At 40.0% G+C, this 13,672-nt stretch overlaps 1 protein-coding gene across 4 annotated transcripts in view; it reads left to right on the forward strand.

The window, feature by feature from the left end:
• Positions 1 to 13,672, forward strand: part of SGCD (sarcoglycan delta) — a 138,637-nt gene that overhangs the window by 83,427 nt on the left and 41,538 nt on the right. For all 4 annotated transcript variants that reach the window (XM_035559604.2, XM_035559605.2, XM_035559603.2 and 1 more), the window contains exons 4-5: positions 4,029 to 4,116; positions 6,512 to 6,631. In XM_035559604.2, coding sequence (XP_035415497.1) covers positions 4,029 to 4,116; positions 6,512 to 6,631 — 208 coding nt within the window. The remainder of the gene's footprint in view (positions 1 to 4,028; positions 4,117 to 6,511; positions 6,632 to 13,672) is intronic.

Raw genomic sequence — 13,672 nt, forward strand, 5'->3', positions numbered from 1 at the left:
GTCTCTAGCTCAGTTTCTTCAGCCAAATGAACGAAGTGACCAATGGAAAGAAACAGTAATGTAAAATAGCATCAGAAAGGAGTGACTGCTGATTTAATTTGCAGTCACACAGGAGGGTAAATAGGAGGCTGCGGTGCGGTGCAGTGCAGTGCTATGGGATGGCTAAAATGGACATGAACTACAACTCTGCTAACTTGCCACAGCACTGAAGTTAACAGATGGCCATGGTAAAGGGATTAAAGTTTCAACAACCAAATCTGGGCATAAAGAGCATGTCAGTGCCAGCAACTGGCTGGGAGCAGCCCATGTCTGGGCTAAGGAAAGGTGCAGAGAAACCTTGCTGTACTATTTGTGATTGAGGGGAAGAAGAACAAATGACAGAGAAAGATTTCTCGGCACATCAGATAGCATGCAAGCAGTGAAATATGTTGGATTATTGTGCGATCAGAGATATCAGATTTATTTTATCTAAAATGTGCTTTCCTGAAGAATGGGGTGGAACCTCTTTTAGACAAACTGGTAGACAAACAGAAAAAGATTATTTTCTCTACTTTTCTAAACCCAAAAGGTTTAGATTTAAATGCTAAATCCAGTTTTCAGTTCACTTCAATTTTCTTTGCATCACGTCCAAGGATAAAATATATGTAATTTCTTTGATATTATTTATCTGGAAAGATTGTAAACTGGATTGTTACATATTATACTTCAGAAACGCGCTATGTCTCATACTTGCAATCTTAAAATTATAATCAGTCTTGTTTTTTTATTACATGCTAATATTCTAACTTTAGGTCTATAAAGTTTTTGAGAATATTACTTTACTGCACGTAATTATTTTTATCATGGTGATGATGCCATATTGATATCTAGATTTCCATTTGCTCAAGCACATCAGCATGCTTAATTTTGTGTCATGATAACATGAAATGCTAGGAGAATTGAAAGGTTTCCACTTTTCAGTTATAATTTCTAACCTCTCTAAGAATATTTTAATGTGTTTTTTTTTTTTTCCTGTGTGATTGAAGGAAATTGGCATCATCACTAAGCTTGCAACAGGGGACTGTTTTTTAAATGTTCAGTGTGTAAAATATGTCAGTGTTGTTACCTTTGTAAACAGAAGATGATGGACACAAAGTCTGCAGAATTTTCAGCAGAAGGGAGTAATTTTTTTTTTTTGCTGTTTTTCATTTCTTAATGGAAGAAGAATTATGGAAATGAGAGCGGGCATTGCATTAAGTTCTTGAAATGTTCCTTCCCTGCAGACCAATAAAAACATAACTCTTCCATTAGAGAAATTTAGTTTTTTTGAAGGCTGCACGAATCTGAGCTCTGAATCAGTGAATGAGATGACTGTGCTAGGATAAGTGTTTCAAGTTCTGATTATGTATTTTAAGTCTTCCGTAGGTGCATGCCAGCTCTTAGCTTGTCTTGTAAGACTTCTTTGGAGCAACTTTTTCTGCAACTCTCTTTATATCGGTTACTTGGCTTATCTTGCACTACTTCTGTAGTGAACCTCCTGTTATGAAGATCAGTAAAAGAGTTTCAAAGCCAGCCAGTCATGGGGCTTGAATGATTTTTCCTACCTTAATGTGAACTAGAAGGTTTCCTGGCCTTTTCAAAACACTCTGTGCTTACATAACTCCATAAACAAAAGTCAAATAGTGCAAGTCAAAAACGTGACCTTTCTGTGCTACATATTGCGTGTTTTTATAGTGGTTATAATCTCATCTGTGGCAATAGTTTACACAGGTTGTAACTATCTGCCTTTAAAAATATCCTTCATCTGTACATGTGAAGTGAAAACGTAGCAGTAAGCTGCTATCCCTAGGGGTGTTCAAATTAGGTCCCCGGTCAGGGCTGCAGTGAATTAATGCCAGAGGAAGAGGGTCTTCAGGTGAAGGTAATCCTTTTTCTATGCTATGAACCATAAAATGGTAATCAACGTTAACTCCTAGGTGCTTGGGAAAAGAACACAAAAATGAATTAAAAAAAAATAAAAAAAAAATCATTACCAGTCATTACTATTGCTCTTTACTTGTATCTTATGAATAATATTTCAGTTTCAGATACTGTATACATTAAGCTGTCAAACATATCACAGAAGTATAGAAGGATGATTTGTCCTCATTTAGTGTATGAGGAGACAGAGACACCAAGAGCTTCTGAAACTTGCCCAAGGTCTGGAATTCTTTCTTTTTATTATTTTTAGTTTTGCATTATAGTTTAGTTGCAAATAGTCCGAATGAAGCCATGATAGTCTAGCTATAACTGAATGAATAAATCCCATTTCTTCCTTCCTTTTTTCTGAAAGGCTATCTCCTGGGTACATGCAGCACAAATATTTAAAGCCACAAAAGTAATTACTGTGAATTTTTGTTCACATGTGGGCTTGTTTTGGGTGGTATTTTTATATTTGTTTTCTGCAAACACTGCTGCTGGGAACTCTTCACCCATCACTAGAAGTGCTTCTTGAAGCTCCAGTCCACCACAGTGAGTGTATTCCCGTGCTCCTGTTATGCTTTATATGCAGGCAACATAGTCCGTCTGTCATGACCCAGAAAGATCACATTTATACAAATATTTATTATATTCCTTATAAATTCAGGAGGCCAAGAGAACATGCCTGACCTATACACTCCTGAATGTTCATTCCTAATTGAAAGACTTTGAAGCAGTAGGAAGAGACTGTGATGTAAGAAGTGCACAAACATCAAATTTTCATCTCCCTGCTGTTTTTCTTACTGTTGTATCCCCTCTACCAATCCTCTGGCTCAGCTGATTAATCAATTTATTCATCTGTCTACTTTAATACTTTATACTGGTAGTACTTTATACTGGTAGTGAATTTCCACCTCACACGTTAGACTTTTGGCTGATTTAAGTTGGGGTCATCCTTTGTTTGTGCCTTAGGTGGCTAATGGCCCCTAAGAAAACCACCTGTGTGGACTGGAGCTGCCTGTAGAAAACACAAATTCCGAGGTGTCTTGGACGTGTTTCCACACAGAAGGAGCCAGATGGTTTTCGCTGTGGGTTTCCTTTGGCTTCACTCTGCAGGAGAAATACCTGAGACGGATGGTGCCAGGTAGCTGTATGGCTCCTGTGTTTTAACAGCTGGTCTAACTTCTTTTTCAGAGTTATATTTAAAGCATAAAAATGAAAAACAGGCAGAAATCTGTGTGGTCAAGTGTGGTGTGGGGAAGGCTTCATGTCTCGTGCATCTCCAGACCTGGTGAGATGGGTCTGGTATGAAGCAGTACGTGCTGGCTTCCCAGTCTGGATGGTGGTGATTGTGAGTGCTGGATGGTTCATAAGTGCTTTGGGACCAAAGGTACTTTCAACATGTTAATAAGGTTTTCTCATTCACAGCTCCCTGGGCACAGCTCACTCACGTGTCTATGAAGTACTTATACGCAATCACCCATCGTAGTCGTCTCAAACTGTATGCAGTATTGCAGACTTGACTCTGAAATGCACTGCTGTAATCAGCCTCCCAAAATACCCTGAACTTCAGGACGCTTAGGTCAGGTCCCATATCATCTGCACATTCTAAATAACAGGTTGGTTGGTTTGTACTGGCAATAAAGCTAACCATCCCTAAAACAAGGCTAGTCTCTAAGATGTTTTCTGAGCCAAAAAAGTGTGGAGTATGGTTTCAACCTGGACAATAAAAATTAATGCAGCATCAGGAGTTGACATAAGTATAAGATGTCTCAGAAAACTCCCCTTGTACCAGCGTGCTTGGAGGCAGAGTGGAAGGTTGCAGGAAAGGAAATTTGCCTGTCTTTGGGCATTTTCTGCTGCCCTTTCCAGATAAGCGTATTTTATTCTGGGTTACATCAGTACTGTGCAGTGACAGGACACACACAAATCAACACACGAGAGTACAAGCATGGTAGCCTGGCACCTCAACCACATCCCCAGCTTTGCAGTCATTGATGGCAGCCCAGCAGCAGCCAGGTGCCTCCAGCAGGCTGGTCTCAGGCTGCCCACCCCCATCTCACGTGCATGCTCTCATGGTCTCGTTCCAGGGCAACCCACTGTACTTCCAGTCTGCCAGAAATGTGACGGTGAACATCCTCAATGAGAAGACTAAAGTCCTTACTCGCCTTGTAACAGGTAAGGAGGGGGAAAGGCTGTGTGGAGTTGTTAAGACGAGATGAAAGAGGGTGTGTTGTGGGATGCTGCGCTGGCTTCCGACAGCTCGCCGGAGGGGAGCCCAGGTGTCTTGTGAAGAACAAATGAAAACTTCGCTCTACTTTGTAGAAACAAAGCTAGAGACATTAAAGCTGTGCTGGAGAGGCAGCTGGCTGGTGCTTTCTGATAACGAAGCAGACCATCGTTTTCATTCGAAAGCCAATCCAGAGGCAGAAAGGTTAGTTGTACGACTTCAGGGTCAAGAAGAACATATGCAGGCTGACATTTCTGTCGTAACAGACAGGATTTTCCTGAGAGTCTTTTAACTTGCCTAAGATCTTGGGAACTCTGCTGATTGACTGGGGCTGGGTTCGGACACTCAGCAATTTAGAGCTTTTTGTGCTCTTCTTCAGATGAACACTGATGTTTCCAAGCATTAGTGTTTTTGATGGGCAAATGGGTGTTTCATAAATCCCCGGTACACAGCAGCCTTTGAATGGATGCATATATAATTTGGGTTGAAAGAGCCTAAAATACTAATATATAATATATAAATATGATATAGGATAGATATTTATTTATTGAGATTAATCTAGGGACTGGGAAAAGTATTGCTCTGTGGCAGAAACAGTAATCCATAAGCATGTTGTTTCTATGTGAGACCAAGTTGTTTGGTTTGCTTAAATAACATTTTGGCCTCTAGTCACAGTATTAAATAATTAAATATGCAGCTTCAGTAAGCAATAATTTAAGTGGCATGCATGAAAATTGCCTGGAGGAAGGAAATAAATTCAACCCCAAGCTCTCAGATTCTCACATTCGGAAGAACTTGTTTGTTTGTTGGTTCTGCATATATTTTCAAGAGGGTATTTGGTTCCCTTAAGTGCCTCCTTTTCACAAGAGCTCAGGAGGACGTAGTTAGTGATGTCTCCTGGCATGATGTTCTGGTCACTGAGCTCATTTCTGCGTTTGGAATGGCTTTGGTTCATGAGTGGATTGAAGGTGTCATCCCGTCTTGTGTGTCCTGCACTGATGAGTAGGGAGGCAGCTAATTAGTGAGGCACGAATCAAACTTAAAGCTTGAAAGTACGTTATTTTCTCAGAATGGCTGCGGTTGTTTTTTGTTTGTTTGTTTGTTTGTTTTTTTTGTTTTTGTTTTTTGTAAGTTTTGCTGCAGAATTAGATGTACAGGGATCTCACCTTTCTGTAGCCCAAACCACACACATGACTCTTTGTGTGCCCTGATGCTAATACAGACAACCTGTGCAGGCAAACACTGTGTATAGATGGAGTTAGGAACTGCCTATAAGAAAAGACTCGCTTTTGAGAAATGAGACTAGTCAGAAGATGGTAGGAGTAAAGCAAAGTCCAGTCACAGCTCTGTGCAGTGCATGATCCAGGGAGTCTGTGGTTTGGACTAGGTTGCACAGGGCTGTTAGATGGCAATTTGTAAGAAGCTTAGCCTAGGTCAGGTAACAGAAGGGCCTGCTCTTTGTAACCTTTCAGCCACAGACCTGCACAGAATTGCTTGCTTGTGCAGTTGATGTTTGTCCGGCTCCACAACAAAATGCTTGCCAGAGGCTTTTCAGCACTGTGCTGCACAGCAGCCTGCAGGAGAAGCAGTGGAATTAAAAGAAGAGCACAGATTTACTCATCTAAAAACTTTCTGAAATGTGAGAGACCCTGCTGTTCATCTGGGCCTGCGCAGGGTTCCCTTCCCTTTGTGGCTCATCCTTCTGCAGGGCCAAGATGGAAATCCTCAGCACTTCCCAGGAGTTACCTCCCTGTGGAGGTGGGATCAAGTTCTTAAACTGCAGCTTTAAAGCAAAACACTTGTTCCTGTGGTGTTGCTTTTTGTTGTTGTTGTGTTTTTAGTTATTGGATTTTTAATTGCACTGTGCATGACAGCAGTATCATTTTAATACAGGCATATTTAACAGGCATGAAACCAAGAATCATTTGCCCTTCAGCACCAGGAAAATGTACTCACGAAGTTCTGATGCCTCTTACGGTTGTACCAATGCCTTCAAAGCGTGGTTACATTCATTGCTATTTCACGTGTGGATCTGTCTTTTTGTAAAAATTTCCCAGCTATGCCAAACTTAATGGTAAATTTAAGACATGTATAAGCATGAAAAAAAAAAAAGTTGAAATAGTTGAGGGGTTGTTATTTGGGTAGAAAACAGTGCCCTTTTCTATGGGGAGATCACCCTCTGAAAAGCACAGACATCCCTGCTTGATGTGTCAGATGCAAGTTGTGCATGCAGAGCTGTTAGGGTAATCTCAGCAAATGGGGTTATTAAATGTATGAAGCTACTGTGTGATTTTCTTACACTTTTTCACTAAAAGCTTATGCTAAATCTCTTCTTCTCTCTAGGTCCCCAAGCAGTGGAAGCACACAGCCAAAAATTTGAGGTGAAAACCCTCTCTGGAAAATTGCTGTTTTCTGCAGATGACAATGAAGTAGTAGTCGGAGCAGAGAGATTGAGAGTTTTAGGTAAAAGATTACTCACTAAATTGCTGTTTTAATATGTACCTCTTCAAATTTTAGAATAGTTTTGCCTGACTTTCCTTCATGCTTGTGGAAAGCTTCATTTGGATACAAAGCCTTTCACTCTCCTTATTGCTTTGAATCTTCCCCGGGGAGATAATGGTCAGGAGTTTCTGTCTGAGGAGTTTCTCAACTTGTACAACATGTTATTTCCTCTGCAGAAAAAAACTCCCCTGGAAGTGGTTTATCTGGAGCAGCTTTAAAACCAGCTTTGGAAACTAAACGACTTTATCTCTTAAGTTTGGGTTGAGAGATAGTGTGGGATCACTGTAAGGATGCTTCCATTGCTGCAGTCGCTGTCTCTGCACATAGGGAAACCTCAGGCTTTGTATTTTTAATCTCACCACTTTTCACCAGTTCCTCCTTCATTCTAGAGCAAATGCTAAGGTGGAGACCTGCAGTGAAAATGTAGGTATGAACTAGGATCCCATATGCATTCTCTGAACAGTTTGCTGGCCTTTATATTGATTAATCTTTCGTAAACCAGATGTGAGACCATGTTGATCATCTCTAAGCCATCTCCAGCTATGCTTATGGGTATGGTTAAATGTCCCATGCACAGGATGAGAAACACACGTTACCTGTGACGTGGCCTCCCCATCTTCCTTTCAAGACAGACAGGGCAGCTTGAACACTTCTTTTCCTATGCTGGATCTGCTTCCCCAGCTGTCCTGCCTGCTAGGCTTTGCATTGGTAGCTCCTCACAGAAAATGGTGATACACTTCGGGTTTGAGAGTGGGATTGTTTATAATTTGTTTTGATTTTTTTTTTTTTTAATTAGAGGAAAGAAAGAGTTCTGGTAGCTGTAGAATTTTAAAATGCTTTTGAGAGTTCTGTGAAATTACCTCATAGGAACTTGAATTCTGTTACTCTCTAGTTCAATCCAAGCTCTTTGATTAGTCTGAGATTTACTCATGAATATTTTCACATAGGACCAGACTAGGTAAGCTCAGTATCGTTAGAAGTTAGTCACATCACAGAGCCACTGGACTCAGGACGCACTGATGCCTGTTTTGCAGTGGCTTGATTTGTATGCATCTGTTCACTCCATATTGTTCCTTACTTCTCTAGTAAGCTCCTGAAAACAGAGAGATCAATGAAGGAGCTTAAAATGATATATTTTAAATTATTGTTATTTACTCTATATTACATACTGTGTTGTTAGTATACTATATGTAATATAAAGGAGCTGAAAATGAGGGCCTCGGGGTCTAAGCATCATGAATGAGACTTTGTATCCAACCCTTAACATTTTTTGTTACCCAATGTGCTGCTCTAGATGGTTTCCTGTTTGTGGAAAGGCCAAGTGTGGCTCTTTTGAATTGTAAGTCACTGTCGGTACATACTGGACCAGTTCAGTCATTGGGTATACCAAAATTAGATGAGTTTTATTGGATAAACATTGAACTTCAAAAAATTACCAGTATCTTTTTTTAGTAGAAAACTTTGAAAAGGACCATTCAAAGTATTTCAGGGATGGGGAGCATTTGTCACAATCCGTGTTCTACTACAAATCTCCCTTCACACTGCACCCTTCAGAACTTTTTAGTCATATGATTAAAGACTATATAGTCTTTGTGCAGGGTAGATGAGTTCAGAAAGCAACTATTTTAAGTGTTTTCCTGGAAACCTTAAAATGAGAGAGATTTATATCATTGATTCTTTGAAAAACAAAACCAAACTTTTATTTACAAATTACAAGTACTCCTTTTCAGATTACAAACTTACAAAAATATTCCTTTTTATTTGCTTTCTGCTTTGGAGAAACCAGCAATTATTTTTAATAGTTATTTTGAATTTCTGCCTTGTTTTAGTCTCCAGAATAAACAGCATCAAAAATATTGCTAACCACTGTAGTGCGCTTTCATTTTTATTTTGCAACTGTGTGTTTCTTAGGGTTTCTTTGGCTTTTGCAGAGCTATCAGAAAAGATAAGGTAGAATGATATCACAGATTATGTTACATGGTGAATATTTCAATGACCTTGAGCTGAAATGCTTTAGGAGTTCATGCTTGGCTTTGTTTTTCTCCAGCTTTGCTTCCCCGATCTAATTATATCTCCAAAAGTGGTTGCCATGGCTGTTTGCCATGCTGGAAGTATTATACCATATGTTCATATTTCTTCCAGTGTTTTTGTCTGCACTTGAGGCTAGTCTAACTTGTACTACGCAGACAAATTCCTTTGATCATTTTTCTGGTGTTTGGGATCTCAGGTGCTGCCGGTATGTGTCTGCTGACACCTATCTACACTATGTAAATAATCTCAACTTGTTCTTGTTATTGCTGAACACGTACTTGTTACAGAAAGAAGTGTGTGTCTGCAATCTGGCATGAAAGTCATCTCACAGAGGTTAGAGCAGCAGTTATTGGACCTGTGGCTAGCTTTTAATCTTGTTAACGATAATTACTTTTTTCTTTGTATGCTCTTCAAAGTTGATTCTGAAAGTTTGTTCTACAAAGTGATGCTGAAGCTTTGACGTGAGACAAGAGTTGCTGTCTTTTTCTGAAATAGACTCTGTTTTGGGTAGCTAAAGGATTTTTCAACATTAGCAAGGCATTAAAATAGGAGGAATATACAGAATTATGGATAACAAACATACAAGTAGGACATATGTTGCATTTGATGGCGCTTCAAAAATTGCATTGTATGGGTGGTGCAGATTACCAAAAAAAGTGCTCTTTATTTTAATTCCTTTTGGAGGGGGTATTTCTGAATTTTAACCACTAAAGGACACAGAAAGACAGAACTGATCTCTGCTCTGCCTGCATGATACAGTTGGGAGTACTTCAGTGATTGTGTTTGATTTAGTGAATCCCATCAAACCTGTCATCATAGATGAGATTGGAGGACAACAGGAACTTCTGTTTGAGCACAAGTGCAGCTCTCTGAGCCCTTTGGCCATGGTCAGCTCTGATAATATCTACATAAGCTTTTCCAGACACAAGCACAAGTTCCCTCTGCCCCACTCAAAGCCAAGCGGGAGCTCAGCAGCTGTCCAGATGACTCAGAAAGAGCTCGTGTTTGCCCATAAAAAGTCACGTAGAAACTGAGTCTTTTGCAAAATCTGGCCTGCCCTTTTTATTCCAAGCTCATTTGTCAGTGCCTGCAATTGCCCAGCTGTCTCCTCCACTCTTGTCCAGGGAAAGGATGGCAACACATCCTCACTTTTAGTGTTACTTTCTTTTACAGTCCTCACTCCTGTAGCATTTGAGCAACTCATGATCTTTGAAAAGATACTGCAGTAAATCTCAGAGCAGTTCTCACACCTCTGAACTGCAACTCTTCGTTTGCTTTTGCAAGGTTTAGATTTTGAAGGCAGACTCTGCTGCCACTCTTCCAACCAGACGGCACCATGGTGCCGCTCAGCAGTGGTACGTGGCACAAAGTGCCCGAGTGGAGCCCCGAAATCTTCCCTGGGCTCACCTTTGCCATGCTCAGTGGTCTACTTGGGTAAAGACGGAGTAGATGCAAAGCAGTGGCCTCACTGGATGTTCCCTGTGGGCTCATAAACACATGCGGTCTGCATTATGGAGATGAATGAGCTGGTCCTAATTGAATTCGCATGTGGTTCGTCATACGGCAGTTCCCCTTCCCTCCGCCTCCCTCCCGTCAGAAGTGAAACATGTTCAGATCGTGTGAAAAATGGTTCGTAAGAAATACTCTTTAGTTAAAAGAGCATTAAAAATAACTTTGATATACATTAATTACCAATTTCATTTAATAGCATATTGAACATTATAGCATTTATAAACAAAGGACAATCATAAAGCATTATTCTGACTGTTAATTAGCTCTATTTATTCTCCAGATTAGTTTTTAAATATGCCCTCTAGATGCCACTTGATATTAATTAACAGAGTTACATTATTATCTCTATACAAAAGCATTTTTAATTAAATCTAAAGCAATTTAAATTAGCATGAGTTTTTACAAAAATTAAAATCTGGTCAGATGCTTAATTTAGCCTTATAAGACAACATCTGATGACATGCCAGTGTCAGTTCTCCCAAGGGCCATGACATCTCTTTTGGAGATTATTTTTTGAAGTTTGCTTTCAGGGCAACTTGCCAGGGTACTCTGGTGTTTAATATTTATGATGGATTTATAAACTGATTTTTTTAAATACTAAAATTTGTAGGCAATCCACATGCATTACAGTGAGCTGAGCTGAAAACACAAAGGATGTATTCTTACAGGCTTTTGTGTTCCCTGCCTTTGAGTGGTGGAGGATGGCTTGCATGAGAAGTAGGATTGCATGGGTTGGACACTGTCCTGTTGCACATCAACCACACTTTTTAACCATTCCTAAGATTGCCTTTTTTCCTTACGATAAGGATAGGATCAATCACAAAGCCAAAAGGTTCCTTGTCTGTAATAGATGAATGCAAGGATTGTTCCAAAAAATTGATCCCACTCTGGATGTTTGGAAAATGTGCTTCTCACTTAGACGTTTATACCACCATAGCGTAACTTTTCTTCTAATATAACATAATAACAGAAATTTGGCTAAGGCCTTTCTCTGTGGCAAACCCTAGCTCAATTAGTCCAGCTTTCATTTTTCCAGGCTCTGAACCTGCTCTTTCTGCATGTGAAGCATGTGAGTGCTGGCCTCTGGTGAGACTTTCAGAAGCATTAGTTTGAGAGTGTTTTTTTATTCTAGTCTCTCTTCAGCTGCCTGGGAATGCACCTGAAAAGGGGAGTCCGCTGTTGAAATGTTATTGCAAATTTATCAGTAAGTTTGGAGTAATTGATTGTGAGGCATGTTTCTAGCATTTTATTTATGAGAGATATATATTAAGGACTGTAGAGGTTCCAGTGGAGAATCATCACCAGTTAAAGCCACATAGCCCAAGCTTATTATTGAAGAGTTCACTGCATGACTGTCCTATAGAAAGATCTATTTAAATGGGAGGCTTTGGGTTGGGGTTTTCTGTTGTTCAGGGTGAGAGGGTAACTTGTTCTGTCTGCTGCACCTTCTGCTCACAAGTGCTGGGTTTTAGTACCCATGGAAGGGTTAAAAAAAACTGTAATGTCCTTAACATTCTTGATTTGGACAGAAGGAGACCACCACTTATGAATGTGGTAACACATGTGTCTGTGCAAACTGGCCCAGCTGTCTTAAAAGCTTCACATCCACAGATCCACAGACATTTTTAGGGAGACTTGTACTAGCTTGATCTGGGAGGAATAAGAGAAATCCTGCAGAAGTGCTGTTGCAATACCATCCTCGTTAAAGAACTCTGTTCATATTTCCTTAATATTACAATTTTAGTAGCTTCTTGGCATGTCCTTTCTAGCTTGTGTTTGCTGCAATATTTACAGCAGAGTAACTTTAATGAGTACAAGAGCAGTTATATTTCATGAAAACAAACTGCAAGGCTATTTGACTGGCACCAGTCATTCTGGAAGGTGGTGTAAACTAGAAATTTAACAACTTCCAGGAATTACCAGCCATTTTTGCTGCCTGCACCCTTCTTCAGAAATGGTTGTTTATGGGTCAGGACATGCACAGTTGCCTTTACAGCAGCCATTATGGTTGCAAAATGGTATTTTGCCGATTTGTTTATTGCAGACTGAGGAACTTTTGTAGCCAAATGTTGAAATCAGACCTGAGCCAAAGAGGAAGCAGAGCTTTCTGGCTTCACCATCGTGTCTGCTGCAACTTTGTGCCTGGGGATAAATGGCAAGCTTGAATCTTTGTGTTGTGGATTTTGTACATTTTCCTGAAAACAAAACAAAACAAAAACATGTCCTTTCTACAGGCTTGTAGGTGGCTGTTTCAGGAGAAACAGAGATATGATATTCATTTTTTTGCAGATTGAAATATTTTACGACTGCTATTTTTTCCTGTGCAAAAGCAGCTGACAAGCAGTTGCATCTTGCAACCGACTCAAAGCTGGCTTGGTGCAGTCAAAACATGGCTGTGGCACCGTGCTGTGCTTCTGGAAACAAACATGGTACCATCAGCCCTGTGTCAGAGGCCTTTCCCAGTTCATCCAGTTGCAAATGAGCTCCTGCTCGCTCGGGCTGCTTCAAAGGCACCTGGACACAGCAGTTGCTCCAGAGCTCCCTTCTGTGCTCTTGGCAAGAGAAACAAGTGTGTCGTGACCGTATTAGCCATGCTGCTCGCGAGGTTTGGACAGGCATTTGACCTTTTGCTGAAGATGTATGAACTTCTTTAGGAAGCGGTTATGAACACTCCCTATTCACTCTCTGTAGGTAATTAAGCAGTAATACTAATGCAGTCCTGGAGCAATTGCCAAGCTGTCATGTAGTCATTGGTCCTATGGAAAAGGGACAGAGAATAAAATGATGAAACTAGGGAAAGATGCTGATAAATGCAAGTGAAAGATTCCAGCTCAGGCACCACCAAGACTGGAAACAACCGTCTGTAGCATTCAGACATGGCAGCGGAGTTTCATCAAATCTCTTTGTACTCATTGCATTGCTGTGGTGCTGAAAAAGAAATCTTGTTTAGCAAAAGTAAGGAGCAGCGAGAAAAAATAATGTTTTCTGTCAGTGATTAAAACCACAAGAAAATTTTTCTTTGCTCTCAGTTAGGAATTGTGCTGTTGCTGTATCAAACTAAAAGTCAGGCATGAGAAAGTGATTTAATCTGTAATCAGAAGTGACAGAGAAAGGATTCAAAAACCTTACAGAAAAAAAAAAAAACTGATTTGGTTGAACTGGGTTGTTTGTTCCCCCCAGAGATTGGGATGTACTTTTTGGATTCTTAAAAAAAAAAAAAAACTCTTTCTCCCATTGTATTACGGAAGAAATTAAAATGACCAGAGCTTGAACAAACATGCTATTCTCAAATGAATACTTCAAAACCCTTTGCTGCCTTGAGGGCAATAGATATATGTAGGTATATCTGTTGCCCATTCCTTTTAATGGTGAATTCAAATAACATCGCCCTTCTTCTACAAAATCCACTTATCCAGATTGTAAACTTGTCTTTTGTTGGAGAGAACAATGTGTGTCGGG

The sequence above is a fragment of the Cygnus atratus genome, chromosome 14 (genome assembly GCF_013377495.2).
Source record: "Cygnus atratus isolate AKBS03 ecotype Queensland, Australia chromosome 14, CAtr_DNAZoo_HiC_assembly, whole genome shotgun sequence".
Taxonomy (NCBI): domain Eukaryota; kingdom Metazoa; phylum Chordata; class Aves; order Anseriformes; family Anatidae; genus Cygnus; species Cygnus atratus.